Source organism: Cetorhinus maximus, chromosome 25 (genome assembly GCF_964194155.1).
Source record: "Cetorhinus maximus chromosome 25, sCetMax3.hap1.1, whole genome shotgun sequence".
Lineage (NCBI taxonomy): Eukaryota > Metazoa > Chordata > Chondrichthyes > Lamniformes > Cetorhinidae > Cetorhinus > Cetorhinus maximus.
In genome coordinates this window covers 42,806,081-42,823,633 of record NC_135903.1, presented here as the reverse complement: position 1 = coordinate 42,823,633, position 17,553 = coordinate 42,806,081, and the positions used below count along the sequence as shown (strand labels likewise).

Genomic DNA, 17,553 nt, shown 5'->3' with positions numbered 1-17,553 from the left:
CCTTTTGCACTGTGAGAATCCTATGATTCTGTGAAAAAGGGATGGTGGAAATCTCTTCTGCCCCTATAAAGTTGTTGAGCTGGGGTGTGGCGATGGAGGAGGTCAACTGAAAATTTCAAAATGGAGCTTGACAGCTTTTTGTAGGTTTGGGGTATTAAGGGATAAGTAATCAAGGTGGGTAATTGGGGTTAAGATATAGATCAGCCACAATCTAACACAATGGTATTACAAACTCTAGGGGCTGAATGGCCTACTCCTATTCCTATGATCATATTCCAATGCTTCATTCCCTGTTTAACTGATGTCACAGGGAATGTGAAAAGGCACAAAGTACATTCAGGGCTTTATTTAATCGCTTTCCGTGGATGATGATCATTCGTCTAGTTAGATCAGAAATGTCCAAACATAACCAGACAGTCACTGTTGTTGTCCGGGTGAAACACAGGGGCCATTACCTGAAGTAGGAAAGTTCCACAAACTGCCTAGAGATGAAAAGCCAACTAATTTTCACTGGTCAAATCTCAGCAGGTCAGACAGCATCCGTGAGGAGAGAAACAGACTTAACGGCCAGATTTTCCAGCCCTGTTGGCGTCGGGCATTATGGCGGGCAGCAGGGGGATGGGGGGAAATATGTGGGGAGGCCAAAAATCGGTTCTACGCCATTGTGAAACCAGATTCTGATCGTCTGCTCCACCCGTCAATGGCAGCCGCGTTTCCCACCATCGCACATCAGCAACCGAATTTCATCATTTTAGTATCTCTTTATAAGCCGCTTTCCAGAATCACCCCCCCCCACCCCAAGAATCACCCCCCCCCCGTAGAATCACCCCCCCCCCGTAGAATCACCCCCCCCCAGAATCATCCCCCCCAGAATCACCCCCCTCCAGAATCACCCCCCCCAAGAATCACCCCCCACCCCAGAATCACCCCCTCAAAATCACACCCCCCAGAATCACACCCCCAGAATCACTCCCCCTCCCCAGAATCACCCCCCACAGCATCACCCCCCCAGAATCACCCCCCCAGAATCACCCCCCCAGAATCACACCCCCCAGAATCACCCTCCCTGGAATTACCCCCCCCCAGAATCACACCCCCAGAATCACCCCCCCAGAATCACCCCCCCAGAATCATCCCCCCCAGAATCACCTCCCCCCCAGAATCAACCCCCCCAGAATCACCTCCCCCCCAGAATCACCCCCCCAGAATCCCCCCCTCCTGCGCTGGATGATCTGGGTACATCAGTGTGTTGTACACCGAGGTGTTTCACTCCTGTACATGAGCAACGTGCACCTGGTGAGCTGCTCTTCACTCGGGGTTTCGAGGTTTATTTGCCGATCTTGCTTCGGGCAGCACTTGTGGTTTTCAGCGCCAGGCTTCACAGGCAGCACCACATCACTGTTAGAGGGGCTCACGGGCAGGTCTCTACCTCCCAGACCAGCCGTCAGGCAGGGGGGGCTTTTCAATGGCTGCAGGGCTCGGGCTTCCTCAGGGGAGGGGGAGAAATGGCCTCAGGAAAAGGAAGAGGCTGCAGGGCGAGGGCTGTATGGGGAAGAGGGGTATCCCAGGGTGTGTGTGGGGGCACATGTTGATCTGTGCAAGTGCCCTCAAGATGGTGAGGGATGAGGAGGCATCTCCAGAGGAGATGAGGCCAGATGGAGATGTGAGGGTGTGTGTGAGAGAGTGAGTGGTGATGTCCCTTGAGCTGGCAGTGAGTGAGATGCCAGTGAATGTGTGATGGGCCTGTGAGTGGGTGAGTTTAGAGCGATGAGATGGTTGAATTACCCTGAGATCATTTATACGCTTTCTGCACTGGAAGGCCAACCTCTTGTGTGCAGCATTGGCACTGACCACCTCTGCCACCCCCTCCCAAGCCGGAGTGGTGAGAGTGAGGGGCCTCCTGCGGCCAGAGCAGGGGGTAGAGGACATCGCGGGGAGGCCTCCACAGCATCCAGAAGGCGTCACAGGAACGCCTCACTGAATCTGGGGGTCTGCACTCTTCTTGGCTTTTGGCACCATTTCTTCACCGGAGCAGCCCTGGGCTGGAAGCATCGAGAAGTGTGCACACGGCCGCAGTTTAAATATAGCGCCTGGTGTGAGGAAGTGGTGGGGTAATGGCGCAACAGGCAAACTAGAGGCTGCCCGCCAGCAAGACGGCGAGTTTCCTGTGGCTGCGTAATTAATGAGGCGGGAATGGGGAGATTCGATGCGAAAACCCATCATTGTGGCCAACGGGTAAAACGTCCTTTATCCCGCCCGAAACCACAGAGTGAAAATCTGGGACAATCCCACCCAAAGTTTCAGGTCTGCGATCTTTTATCAGAAAACCGAGAAAAGTTAGTGATGAAATAAGTTTTGAGCGAGGGGGTGGGTGGGACAGGAAAAAAGGAAGGTCTGTGATTGGGGTGAAAGTCAGGAGAGATTGAATGACAGAAGAGTTAGTCTTTCAGGGCCAAAGGAAACGGGGATGGGACAAGAACAGAAACAAAAAACAGAAGATGTGCCAAGAGCAGGTGCGTGGCTGCCTGAAAGAGAAAAAGCCGAAACAGGCAAAGAAAATGAAACCTTTCAATGTAACCACAGGAGATGTAACACCTGCCCTTTTACTTCCTCTCTACTTACCTCAAGGCCACAAACCCCCCTTCCAGTAGCGGTTTACATATACGTCTTTCAGTCTAGTCTTCTGGATTTGTTGTCCACAATGTGGTCTCCTCTACACTGTACGGACCAAACGCAGATTGGGTAACTGCTTCGCGGACTCCGTTCTGTCCACAAGCATGACCCTGAGCTCCTGGTAGCCTGTCATTTTAATTCTCCACCTTGTCCTCACGCTGACTTCTCTGTCCTCGGCCTGCTGCACTGTTCCAGTGAAGCTCAATATCAGCTTCAGGAACAGCACCCCATCTTCCAATTAGGCACTTTACAGCCTTCCAGGCTCAACATTGAGTTCAACAAATTTCAGTCCATTAACTCTGTCTTACATTTTGCTTCCTTTCCTTTGCTTGTTTCGGTTTTCTGACTCTAAGCTGAAGTTTTGCCAATGACTTTACGTGTTTTCCATGAAAGGGAAAAGATGTCATCTCCAAGCCCAGACTGACCTTTGTTCTCATCATGTACAAGGTTACATTAGACTTTCATTAACATCGTGCATTCACTGGTATATTATTACAGCCTGATACTTATACCCTGTAATACACAGTCCATTGTTATATCATTAATATGATTATCACACCCTCAGTTGTAGCCAAACCTCAATTAACACAATTTAAAAGCTTTTTGAGGTCTGATGAAAAAGCCCCATCTTCACAAGTCTCCTGGTGGGTTTGCCTGTAGGGTGGTTTCTATACAAGGTAGTGACATTGACAGGGGGTTTCTAAATCAGTTTGTGTCCATAATGCATGGTTCCTCTATCAGGCAGTTTCTATAATGGACGGGCTTTGTAATGTAGGATAATGGTCAGGCCAGACACTTGGCCTAATAACTCCAAGACACAAGTTCAAATCCCACAACTGCAACTGGAGAAATTTACATTCATTTTATTAAATAAAATCTGGAATAAAAAGCTAGTCTCAGTAATAGTGACCCTGTAACTACTGGATTATTGTTAAAACCCACCGGGTTCACTAGTGTCCCTTTAGGGAAGGAAATCTGCCATCCTTACCTGGTCTGGCCTACATGTGACTCCAGACCCACAGCGATGTGGTTGCCTCTTAACTGCCCTCTGAAATAGCCTAGCCAGCCACTCAGTTGTATTGGGGAAGACACTCACATCCACCTTCTCTATCCAGTGGTTTCTGTAACACTGGCCCTGCCTCATCAGTTTTACACCTGCTGTCAAGTTAAAAACCTGCCCTATGGTGACCCACCCAGGCAAAAGGCAATATTCAATCAGTTTAATCCAAATTTATTTTTCATAGTATTTGTGGGACCGCTGCACATTCTGAATATGAGCATTTTAATAAGGTCAGTTAATAAGAGTGGCCTGTTGGTAGACACTGATTACCAGACCTAACAAAGAATGAGTGTTTGGATGGGGTGCACTAGGACCCTGTGGCATTTTCTGACACCTGGCCCCTATCCAGTGGAAAGACTGTGTATATAAACAGGCTGGAAGCAGGGAGAGAGTTCAATCCTGGATCTCTAACTTGCAGCAACACACACAGGCACAAAGTGGGCAAAGATGAGCTTGAGCTTCGAGTCAGTGCAGACCTCGTCTTACAGGAAGCGTTTTGGAAGTCTCAGCACAGCCCCCGCCAGCAGATACAGCTTCATAAAGAGGTACCAAATAACGCAACAATCCTGCAACTTTGCTTATTATCTGAGCAAAAGCCCATACAGTGGGACAGACAGGCAGCAAACTGCTGGAACCTGTGCTGTAACCGTGTGACTGTAGATGAGAGCTGCACCTTCAGAAACAGGTGCAGAGACATCTGGAGTTTCAAGCAACTTCCTACCAGTCACCTCACAGGAGGTGATTTGGTTCAGAGCTGCTGAAGGCTCTGACTGTGCAGTACCTGAACTAGTTTAGAGATATTGTAAGCTATGATTTTGCGCTGCCTGAATAGACCTGGTTTGGGCTTTCAATGTACAATGTTCGAACTGTTTTAGACATGTTTTCGGTTCTGTGCACTGGACCTGGACTGGTCCAGAATTGGTCCAGGCTCTGGTACAAAAACAGAAACAGAAATACCTGGAAAAACTCAGCAGGTCTGGCAGCATCAGCGAAGAAGAGCATAGTTGACGTTTCGAGTCCTCATGACCATTCAACAGAACCAGCAGGCTCTGGTACAGTCTGTGGACCTATTTGTATCCACCGACATTCTTTTCCAAGTGTTTGTGCTGTTTGGGTTCTGTTTCGGCTGCTGTTTAACTGTTGCTAACTAGTTTTTTTTCATTCTAACAGTGTCTTTATTAATCCAACTGTTCCCACAGGGCAGGCAATCAGCAATCTCAACTTCATCAGGGAGTGAGAAACTTCACTACTGGAGGGGAGAGAGGGAGAGGGGTGTCACAGGGCTGGGGGGTAGAGAAAGGAGGTGTTAACATGCAGGGTGAAGAGGGGTGTCACAGGGCTGGGGGGTAGAGAAAGGAGGTGTTAACATGCAGGGTGAAGAGGGGTGTCACAGGGCTGGGGGGTAGAGAAAGGAGGTGTTAACATGCAGGGGGAAGAGGGGTGTCACATGGGTGGGAGAGAAGAGGGTTCTATACTTGGGTGAGAAAGAAGGGGAGGTGGGGTGGAGAAAGAGAGAAAGAAGAGAGAGGGTGGGTATCAGTGGGGAGGGGAGAGAGAGAGAGGAGTCAGTGCATGAGGGGAGAAAGGGAGAGAGAGAGAGAGGAGTCCGTGCCAGAGGGGAGCGAGAGGGGTCTAAGTACAGGGGCTAGAGAGCAGAGTGTCAGTAGGGAGGGGAGAGAGGTTTGTCAGTTGAGGGGAGAGAGAGGATCGCAGTATTTCACTGATGGAAGGATGCATTTTTTAAAACGCGACCTTTTAGGCACTCTGTTGAATTGTACATCAAGCGGCAGACACACCCACACCCCTCCCCCACCCATCAGACATAACCTGCCAACCCCCAACCCCAACCCCATCCCTCAGCCTATCTGCTCCAACTGGTGGGAGAGAATTTGAAGGAAATGGCACCCCCTAGTGAACTCTGAAAGTATTGCTGTTCCGACATAAGAGTTATCCTGTAATGAAATCCTTCAGCACTCAATGTGTAACATTGCAAAAAAAAAGAACAAACTATTTAATCACTAAGAAACAGAATGCCCTGGAAATATTATTGTGAAATGTAGTAACATTTAACGCTCACTGAATGGACAACAGAGGGCTGAAAAAAGGGAAAGATGGGGGTGAGATGGAAGAAAGAGAGGGTTGGATGAAAGGGAATATGGAGGAAAGAAGACAGATGGAGAGAGAATGAGAGAGGGACCGTGGACAGAAAGACAGAGGGATAGATGACAGAAGAAAAGGGAGATGGACAGAGAAAAGGGAAGGGTGGGGAACAAGAGAGAGAGGCCGAGAGAAGACAAGAGAAGAGATGAGTTAAAGGGGAAGAGAGAAAGGACAGAGCTGGAGAGATGAAGGCAAGAAAGATGAGAGATGGGGACAGGGTGATCAGGAGAGAAGACAGCGGAAGAGAGAATGGAGCAGGTGTGTAGAGAGTGCAGGGGTACTGGGGAGAGATGTAGAGAGAAAGGGGGATGGAGTGGAGGAGGTGCTTTGCCATAGGGATCACTGCGCAGTGATCCTGGGTGATTCATTTCTCCTCCCGGAATCTGGATTAACCCTTTGGGAACTGCTGTCAATCCTCAGCCTCAAAATGAGCAGAATAAGATTGGAAAACGTAAATCAGGACCGAATCAAGTGGATGTAAATGATCCCTTGGCATCATTTCAAAGAAGAGCAGGGTTTTTTTCCCCCCCAGTGTCCTGGCCAATATTTATCCCTCAATCAACATCACAAAAACAGGTTATCTGGTCATGATCACATTGCTGTTTGTGGGAGTTTGCTGTGTGAAAATTGTCTGCCATGTTCCTCCATTATAACAGTGACTACACTTCAAAACTACTCCATTGACTGTTAAGTCCTGAAATTGTGAGAAGCATATATTAATATTTCTTTCTTTATATTCCTCCCCTCAGCACTTTCATATTTATTGGAGAATTTGGCATCTGGGTGTGATTGGGGCTGATTGGCCAGAAAGCTATTGTGCAGATAGCATGCAGCTCCCTGGATTAAACACCGCTCTGAGCCTCACTGATTAATATTGCTTTCAGTTAGGCACTAAATTAGAAAGGATGGAATAAATCATATCTTTAGTAGTTGAGAGAGTCTGAAAAGTTCTGTGATACATTACATATTATTTGCGAAAGGGACAAAAGAAGAGGAGACGAAGGAGTGAAGGACAGTTATCAACAAAGCAGGTGGATGCTTCAAGTTTAGTTTCCCCAAACTTCTGACATTGGGTCTCACTAACGCCGCTTAAAACGGACAATAAACCCTGCAAGTTGAAAGGTTCCAAGTCTGAACCCTGGTCTGTGGAGTTAGCTGATCTTCGCCAAGTGGTACTAGAGGGCAAGGACTTAGACCTCAGCACCTTGGAGCCAGGGAGGATCATAATCAGCCAGGGTTCCAGTTCACGATCTCTCATCAGTGTCCATAATGATAAGTGAGAACATGATGCTTCCCATGAACATTAATGCTGCCAATCCTCACTCTCTAGGCTTGTATTTCAGCAATAGCTATTTTATCGGTGTTGGTGTGTTACAGATCACTTGAGGAATCCGGTTGCTGTGGCAACATACACTTTTACATACATGTTGTAGGCTGGGGCTAAGGATAGTGACGGTAGAGGGTCCAATTTCTTTCCATCACATGGCTGACCAGGAATCTCTCCCACTCATGCCACCCGCCTTTGGCGTGTGTTGGAAGGATGTACAGGTTGATACTCAGCCTGTTTGGTCACTTAATGAACACAGGCTATTTCAGTACATGTGGTATAAGAAATAAGAATCAAAGGGCAGCAATTTAAATAAATGGCAAAAGAACCAAGCATGATGTAAGGGAAAACCTTTTAACACAGCAAGTGGCTAGGACCTGGAATGCACTGCCTGGGAGTATGGTGAAGGCAGGTTCAGTCATGGCTTTCAGAATGAAATTGAATAAGCACCTGAAAAGAAAGCATGTGCAGGTCTACAAGGAGTGGGACTGGTTGAGCTGTGTGGACATGACATGTTGAATGGCCTCCTGTGCTATAATCATTCTATGATTCTACAAAAACCGGGAGCAGGAATAGGCCATTCAGCCATTCGAACCTGTTCCACCATTCAATAACATCGTGGCTGAACTTCCTCAATTCCACATTCCCCCACAACCCCCATATTCCTTAATTCCCTTAGCATTCAAAAATTGATCAATCTCTGTCTCTAATATGTTCATAAACTGAGCATCCACAATGCTTTGCGGTAGAGAATTCCAAAGATCCCTAGCTCTACGAGTGAAGAAATTTCTCCCCATCTCAGTCCTAAATGGCTGACCACCTATTCTGAGGCTGTGAACCCATGTTCCAGATTCCCCAGACAGGGTAAATGTTTTCTCAACATCCACCCTGTCAAGCCCCTTAAGAATTTTATATGATTCAATAAGGCCACCTTTCATTCTTCTAAATTTCAGAAAATATCGTCCCAGTCTACTCAATCACCCAAAGAACAGCCTCTCATCCCTGCAGGGATCAGTCCAGTAAACCTTTATTGTGCTCCGGCCAAGGCTATCTTTCCCTGGATCCTATCCACACAACAGCAGCAAGTTATACTATTGAACTAGTAATGCTGAGACATGAGTTCAAACTCCACCACAGCAGCTAGGTAATTTAAATTCACTTAATCAACTAAATGTGGAATGAAAAGCTGTTATTAGTAATGGATACCATAAAGCAGCTGTAAAAACCCAACTGGTTCACTAATGTCCTTCACGGAAGGAAATCTGCCATTCTTACCTGGTCTGGCCGATACGTGACTCCAGTCCCACAGCAACTCTTAACCGCCTACATTGCAGAGGAATGGACAATAAATGCTGGCCTTGTCAGTGACACCCAAACTCCATGAAGAAACGAAAAGATGAAGGTACCTGTGATTGGTGTGGCTGTAGTTTCTTTGCTGGCAGTTAGATTGTGTAGCAAGAACAATGTTTTTGATGTCAAACATTTTTGCTTCTAGTGATTAAAAGCGCCTGGAAGGTGTTTTACTTATTAAGCCCATCCTGATTGGCTGCTGTCTCTATCAATCATGTTGAAAATATTTCAGTCCGTATTAGTTTTCGTGGCTATGGAGAAAAATAATGTGCGAGATGAGAAAAGTAACTTGAAGATTTTATGAGCTTATTTATAAATCAGAAATCTCACTACTTGCACACTAAACGATGGAAGGTAGGAATATAAAAGCTGCAGTCAGTTGATGTTAGGTGGGTGGGTTCGGGGATGCTGCACGATTTGGTGGTGTTGCCATGCGTTTACTGCCCCTGTCCTTATTGGTGGTAGAGGTTGTGCGTTTGGAATGTGTTGTCGAAGGAGCCTTGGCAAGTTGCTGCAATGCATCTTGTAGAAACTACACACTGCTGCTACTGCGCACTGGTGGTGGTATGAGTGAATGTTTAACTTGTTTGTTGGGCTACCAATCAAGCGGGCTGCTTTGTCCTGGATGGTGTTGATCCTCTTGAGTGTTGTGGGAGCTGCACTCATCCAGGCAAGTGGAGAGTATTCCATCACACTCCTGACTTGTGCCTTATAGATGGTGGACAGGCTTTGGGGTGTCAGGAGGTGAGTTACTTGCCACAGGATTCCCAGCCTTTCAGACTGGTCCAGTTCAGTTTCTGGTTAATGGGAAACTCATTTCTCATTTATTGTACGGGGTCTGCCCTGTTTGGGTAAGTCTTAAACTCTTTGCAACATAGCCCATATCGTCTGCTCAATCCCTTGTGCCCTGTTATAAATATGGGGCAAAATGCTGAGGCTAACTACTAATGTAAGTATAGCATGTCTTGCTGAAAAGGGGGAGTTGATTTATATGCTGAGTATATGTAAAAACACAATTTTGGGGCTGGAGAATGGAGTTGTCTTATACGCCAGGTCGGCTTATAATGATCTACGGCATTTCCTTCAGGCTTCAGCCAGCGTGGTCAGTAGTGGTACTACAGAGCCACTCATGGTGATGGGCATTGAAGTCCCCCCCACCCAGAGTACATTCTGCGCCCTTGCCATCCTCAATACTACTTCAAGGTGGTGTTCAACATGGAGAGGCGGACCAATTCCTCAGCTGAGGCAGGGCAATAAATAATAATCAGCAGAAGGTTTCCTTGTCCAAGTTTAACCTGATACTGTGAGAACTCATGAGCTCCAGAGTCAATGTTGAGGATTGTCACAGCTACCCCCTTCTGACTGTATATCACTGTTCTGCCACCTCTGGTGGGTCTGTCCTGGGACAGGAAATACCCAGGGATGGTGATGGAGGAGATTGGGACATTGGCTGTAAGGTGTGATTTGGTGAGCATGACTATGTCCGGCTGTTACTTGACCAGTCTATGGGGCTGCTCTCCCAATTTGGCACAAGCCCCAAGATGCTAGTAAGGAGACCTTTGCAGGGTCAGCTGGTCTGGTTTTTAATTCCCAGAGCCTAGGCCAACATCAGGTTTATTCATCTTAGACTTTCTTTTATAGAAGTTAGATACAACTGAGTGGCTTGCTAGACCATTTCAGAGGGCAGGTAAGAATCAATCACACTGCTATGGTTCTGGAGTCAGATATAGGCCAGGCCCGGTCAGGGTGGCAAATTTCCTTTCCCGAAGGACATTGGCGCACCAGATGGATTTTCATGATAATCAGGTAGTTGCATAATCATGATTATGGATACTGACAATTTTTATTACAGATTTACCTAACTGAATTTAACGTCGCCAAATGCCACTGTGGGATTTGAAGTGATGTCTCAGGATTTCTAGTCCCGGTTTCTGGATTACTAATGCAGTAATGTAAACACTATGCTACTGTAATAAGCAAAAAGCAAAATACTGTGGATGCTGGAGATCTGAAACAAAAACAAAAAATGCTGGAAAAACTCAGCAGGTCTAACAGCATCTATGGAGAAATAAAGAAGAAGAGTTATACGGATTCGAAATGTTGACTCTGTTTCTCTTTCCACAGATGCTGTTCGACCTGCTGAGTTTTTCCAGCATTTTCTGTTTTTGTTTGTGACTATGCTACTGTTCCTGGTTAGTTGGAATCCAGTGAGCATATACCCCAGAGGGGGTATTTACTGTAATACAAAAAATAGGAGCAAGAATAGCCTTTACAGCCCATGGATCCTACTTTGTCATTCAATATGATCATGGCTGTAATTCTTTACCAACCTCACTTTCCCACCTATTCCCCTATCTCTTGATTTCTTTGGTACCTAAAAATATATTGATCTCAATCTTGAATCAATCAACAACTGAGCACCCACAGCCACCAGGGTAAAGAATTCCAAAGATCCACAACCCTCTGAGTGAAGAAATTTCTCCTCATCTCAGTCATAAATGGTCTACCCCTTATGGTGAGCCTATGATCCCTAGACCTGGACTTTCCAACCAGGGGGGAACATCCTCTCAGCATCTACTCTATCCAGCCTTCTCAGAATTGTATACTTTTCAATGAGATCACTTCTCATTCTTCAAATCTCAAGAGAATGTGAGCGTTTTCTACACAATCTCTTGTAGGATAGCCTTCCCGTCCCAGGAGTAATCCAGTGAGCCTTTGTTGGACCCTCTCTGAGCCGAGGATATCCTTCCTTGCTTGAAGAAACCAAAACACTACAACTAACTCCAGCTATAGTCTCACCAAAGCCTTATAATATTGCAGTGAGATCTCCACACCCTAGACCCCCTTAGATCAAAGGCTAGCATTACATTTGCCTTCTTAGCTGTTTGCTGTGTCTGCATGTTAACTTTCTGTGATTTGTGCACAAGGATATTCAAATCCTTCTGAATACCAACATTAACAAATATCTCGCCTCTTAAATAATCCGCTTTTCCATTCTTCTTATCAAACTGGATAATTCCACCCTTTACATTATGCTCCATCTGTCACCTTCTTGCCCACTCGGTAAACCTGCCTATATCCCTTTGCAGCCTCTTTGTGTCCCTATCACAGATTACTTTCCAACCTAACTTTGTATCATCAGCAACCTTAAGTTATTTATCCTCAGTCTCCACATCTAAATCATCGCTATAGACTGAAAATGCCATGAGTCTATGTCCCATTGGGATACTGACTGTAATACAGAGAGTCAAAATCCCTTTGGGAAGATGACTGTAATACAGAGAGTCTATATCCCATTGGGAAGTTGACTATAATACAGAGAGTCTATATCCCATTGGGAAGTTGATTGTAATACAGAGAGTCTCTATCCCATTGGGAAGATGACTGTAATACAGAGAATCTCTATTGGGATGCTGACTCTAATACAAAGAGTTTCTATCCCATTGGGAAGCTGACTGTATTACAGAGAGTCTATATCCCATTGGGAAGGTGACAGTAATACAGAGAGTCTATATCCCATTGGGAAGATGACTGTAATACAGAGAATCTCTATTGGGATGCTGACTGTAATACAAAGAGTCTCTATCCCATTGGGATGCTGACTGTATTACAGAGAGTCTATATCCCATTGGGAAGATGACTGTAATACAGAGTATCTCTATTGGGATGCTGACTGTAATACAAAGAGTCTCTATCCCATTGGGAAGATGACTGTAATACAGAGAATCTCTATTGGGATGCTGACTGTAATACAGAGAGTCTCTATCCCATTGGGATGCTGACTGTAATACAGAGAATCTCTATTGAGATGCTGACTGTAATACAAAAAGTCTCTATCCCATTGGGATGCTGACTGTATTACAGAGAGTCTATATCCCATTGGGAAGATGACTGTAATACAGAGTATCTCTATTGGGATGCTGACTGTGATACAAAGAGTCTCTATCCCATTGGGAAGATGACTGTAATACAGAGAATCTCTATTGGGATGCTGACTGTAATACAGAGAGTCTCTATCCCATTGGGATGCTGACTGTAATACAGAGAATCTCTATTGAGATGCTGACTGTAATACAAAGAGTCTCTATCCCATTGGGAAGATGACTGTAATACAGAGAATCTCTATTGGGATGCTGACTGTAATACAAAGAGTCTCTATCCCATTGGGATGCTGACTGTAATACAGAGAGTCTATATCCCATTGGGAAGATGACTGTAATACAGAGAATCTCTATTGGGATGCTGACTGTAATACAAAGAGTCTCTATCCCATTGGGAAGATGACTGTAATACAGAGAGTCTCTATCCCATTGGGATGCTGACTGTAATACAGAGAGTCTATATCCCATTGGGAAGATGACTGTAATACAGAGAATCTCTATTGGGATGCTGACTGTAATACAAAGAGTCTCTATCCCATTGGGAAGATGACTGTAATACAGAGAGTCTCTATCCCATTGGGAAGATGACTGTAATACAGAGTCTCTATCCCACAAGGCAGTGCAGTGATAGAGTGCAGCCGGCATTAAGCTTATCCCCTGGTGTGTCCTGTGGTTGCTCACCTCAGTTGGGACCATCATTCAACTGTTCTCCTTCACCAATTTTTCTGAAAAATTAGACAAAGGTTAAAATTAGACAGAAGCCTTGTTCCCTGTATCTACTACCCCATTGGAAAGGGTGGACTTCACTTAAGGGCAGGGTTGGGGTTGTCTGTGATGCCTTCTGTTGTCAATTGCCTGACAAATCTCACTGCAAGCAGAGAATCCACTTGGGCAAAGTTATTGGCAGCATGATAGAGCTCTGGAATTCATCCAGAAAATTGAATGGGAATGAAAGTGCTTACATTGGGATAGATCGGGGATAAAATGAATCAAATCCTTGCTCCTGCTAATTGCATCTCCTTGAACAGGTCTGTTTTGCCAAGTGCCTCCAGAAGTTCCATGATTCGATTAAAGCATATCAACTATCCAACAAAAAGTTCCGGAATGTTCCAGGAGAAGCTCGACTTCTCCCTGTCAGAGGCCCTCAATGCTGAATTCAAGGAGACTCGGACCAACGAGAAGTTTGAGATGATGGAACTAAATGACCGTTTTGCCAGTTACATCGAGAAGGTTCGCTTTCTGGAAAACCAGAACAAAATCCTGACCACTGAGCTCAACCAGATCAAGGGGAAAGAGCCCAGTCGGCTAGGGGATATGTACCTGGATGAGATCCGGGAGCTTCGGCACCAGATGGACCAGCTGAACAGCACCAAGGCCCGCCAGGAGATTGAGAAGGACAATCTGCTGGAGGATCAGAACAACCTGAAACAGAGGTATGGCATTCCCAGATTACACTGGGCTGGATTTCTGTCTCCCAACACTTTCCTGCCCCACCACCTGCTTGGGCAGATCCCACGCCTGTTCTAGACTCCCCAATGGGATGAGAATCGGACAGGGTCTGTAATTGTCATTCGCTTCACCCCAACAGATTAACCCTCAATAGGTGACAATGAACATCTGCCCCATTGTTCAAATCATAGAATCAGACAGTAAAGAAAGAAGCTACTTGGTCCATTGTGCCTGTGCAACTCTTTGAAATAACTAACCAAGTCGTCCCCTCACTGCTCTGTCATAGTTTCTCTACCAATCCCACCCAATTCCTAAGTACTTATCCAATTCCCCTTTTGAAAGTTACTATTGAGTCAGCTGCTTCCACTGCCCTTTCAGATCACAACAACTCGCTGAGGGACAAACCTCACCTCTGGCTCTGTTACCAATTATGGTAATTCTGTGTCCTCTGACTGCTAACCCCCCGCCACTGGCCACTGTAGCAAAACCCCTCATAATTTGTTCTGAATTATTTTGTAAAGTTGCTGCCCCCACCGCCCACCCAAGTGTAAAAGGGACACCATCCGTATCCTCCCCTCTTCAAAGTTGCACACTGTTGTGGAGGAGGTGGGTGGTTGGTTAGCTGCTGACCACCATTCCTACCTGGCAGCTAGATGGCACGTCACTAGTGTTCTGGTACCAATTCACTGAATCTCTGTCCTCCATCTGAAGAGTTACTTGAACTCTCATTCACTCCCTTCCCTGCTCTATGACTTGGGGCTGGGGAGGAATGTGGAACAACCACAGTCCTTCTCCCGACAGCCATGATGGCAATTTGGTGCTTTGAACATGTTTTGCCATCAATGTCATCCTCTGAATTGAACTAAAGCACCTGGAGAACAGGATTCTAGTATCTGCAGACTTCCTGTTCCTCTCCCCTTTGGCTACACAAACTAGTTCAAGGCTGAAACTGAGTGAATAAAAGATATGGAAGGCAGTTTAAAACAGCTCAGCTAATGGTGTGGGTTCTCACCTTCCATCTCTGGGGCCTGCTGCAGATTCGATATGAATGCATCAGTCAGTGTCAATCCAACTCCTAGTGGATCTGTGACTACAGGTTAATACAATCCCTAATTTGGCATCAATTGCCAATCTCATTCTGACTGAGTGTGTATAAAATTTTACACTGGTGCAGTAGGGGCTACTCCTGTCGTGTTAGATCTGTAGCATTTTGCTTGGGCCATTTGGAGGGAGCTTTCCTTTACTTTTGGCTGTGCTGTACCTGATCTCGGACAGCTTGGTTGTCACACTTGGTGCTCAAAGTGGAGAGAGTTTCACCGCTCAGATTCCTGGGTGCAAAAAATAACTTCGAGAACAGCTCACGGCAATTGCTGTTTCTCACTCCATTCACCTGAGCCGGGCACTCTAACCCCACACCAACACCCTGTCCGAACACTTCCTCCAATCTTCACCAGATGACAATCTCTCTCAGGCCAGGATGGGAGAAGTGCAGCTTCCTGGGCTGAGACCTGTGCCCAGATTTCAAAGCGGCAGTGGAAATCCTCGGGTTAGTCAACACCCATATGGCAAGATGTAGTTAGACCAAAGGGGGCATTGTAGTCTGACAAAGAATGCCAAGACAACTGGCGCAGCATCTCTGAGCAGACTAAGCAGTTACTATCAGGCTACCCAAAATGGCACTCAACTCATTTTTAATTCTTCACTTCTATTTTCGCAGTTGGAGTTTTTGAAACATGAGATTCTCTTTATCATTTTTTTAAGCCATTTTCTCCCTGCCAGGTTCCTTGGGCCTCTCGATCAGCACCCTCTAAGCTTTGCCGATTGCTGCATTCAGCCCAACCCTAGGGGGCAGCCAAGGATGCTACCATAACCTTCCTGTCTAATGAAGGAAAGTGTCTGACCTCTGCCTGAAGTGGCTTGGATAGACACCTCCCCCGCTGGAAAAATAACAATATGGGCAAAATTCTCACACCCCATCACTTACTGTAGCCACACATTGAAGACTGTGTTCCCTGTGGCATCTATTATTACAGAATATGCTTCAGAGAAAAATTTCTACTGGAAGACATCTCAATGTGTTTGAACAAACTGGCCAATGCACCGTTAACTAGGGACAGGCAGAACATTTACAGTCAGGGACTAGAAAACATGGAAGTTACCAAGGCAACAGTGTTTCTCTATCCAACAAGGGGCCAGCAATCCTGCAGCAAAATATTAGCCTTGAAAGGGGTACAGCACAGATTTACTGCTGCCTAAAGTGTTAAATTATAAGAACAATTTGCATAAAAGTGCCATGCAATCTCTCGAGTTTAGAAGGTAATGGGTTGATCTAATTGAGATGCATGAAACAAACAAAGGCTTTGATAGGGTAGATACTGAGGAACCATTCCCTCTGGTGGGGAAATCCAGAACCAGGGGACATGAGCTTCAAATTAGAGTCAGGCATTCAGGAGCCAAATCAGGAAGTGTGGGTCCTTCACAAAGGTCAGAAGAAATCTGGAACATTCTCCCCACAAGCCGATGGATGCTGGCAGGGGGAGGCTTTCAAGACTGAGATTGATAGATCCATATTAGGTACGGGTATTACATAGTGTTAACAGCACAGGAACAAGCCATTTGGTCCAACTGGTCTGTGCTCCCATGAGCCTTCTCCCAATGTACATCATCGAAGGCTATCAGGAGATATGGATCAAAGGCAGCTAAATGGATTTGAAGTACAAATGAACTGATTGAATGGTGGAACAGGCTCAAGGAGCAAAGTTGCCTCCTCATGTTCCGGTGTGGTATTTTTCTCCCATTTCCCACACAACCTCCATGACAATTTTATTGTGTAGGGGGAAGCCCACTAGTTACCAGATAGCGTCTGCCAAACTCATCTCACACAGAACTCTTACAGCCGGAAATTCATCAATCGCACCAGTTAGGACTGGACTTGAATCCAGAACCCAGAGGTAAAGGTTAGTTCCTGATCCACTCCCTCAACCTCCTCAGTGAAGTCGGACATGAGGAGTCTGGATGGAGGAGGTGTAATACTGGTACTTGTAGATCAGCACATCCTTTCCAATCTACCAACTCGATGACTCAATGCACAACATTATTTCAATCACTGTATGAACGTGTTTCTAAATTGCTCCTCTCCACTCCTGGAGTTCTACAAATCTTGTCATCCCCTTTCTTCCCCCACATCCCCACCCTAAGAATTAAATCATCCTAGCACCCTAGTCTAATGGTCCTGCCACAGAGGCTTACTTACCCCTTTCTCTACTATAGGAGCAAAACAACTAACTGGGCACTGGCACCGATATTGAGTTTCAGCCCACACTAGGCAGACAGTGACTGTTAGGATCCTTCATGACTAGAATGATGACTCAATCCCCATGAGGGATAATAAACAGACATGTTGATGTGACACAGATTCTCATTGCCAGATATTCCTCAGCACAGGCAGATGCAGTGGGGGAAGTCTATGTATGGTTGTAGCTGAGGCACAATGATAGGACAGTATATCTAACCCCATGCTGTATCTGCCTTGGGAGTGTTTGATGGGGACAGTGTAGAGGGAGGTTTACTCTGTATCTAACCCCGTGCTGTATCTGCCCTGGGAGTGTTTGATAGGGAGAGTGTAGAGGGAGGTTTACTCTGTATCTAACTGC

At 45.9% G+C, this 17,553-nt stretch overlaps 1 protein-coding gene across 1 annotated transcript in view; it reads left to right on the top strand.

Moving 5' to 3' along the window:
- The first annotated feature begins 4,118 nt into the window (after window positions 1-4,118).
- Window positions 4,119-17,553, top strand: part of gfap (glial fibrillary acidic protein) — a 60,557-nt gene continuing 47,122 nt past the window's right edge. The window contains exons 1-2 of the mRNA XM_078529854.1: window positions 4,119-4,278; window positions 13,480-13,884. Of these exons, the coding sequence (XP_078385980.1) occupies window positions 4,181-4,278; window positions 13,480-13,884 (503 nt within the window). The 5' untranslated portion in view covers window positions 4,119-4,180. The remainder of the gene's footprint in view (window positions 4,279-13,479; window positions 13,885-17,553) is intronic.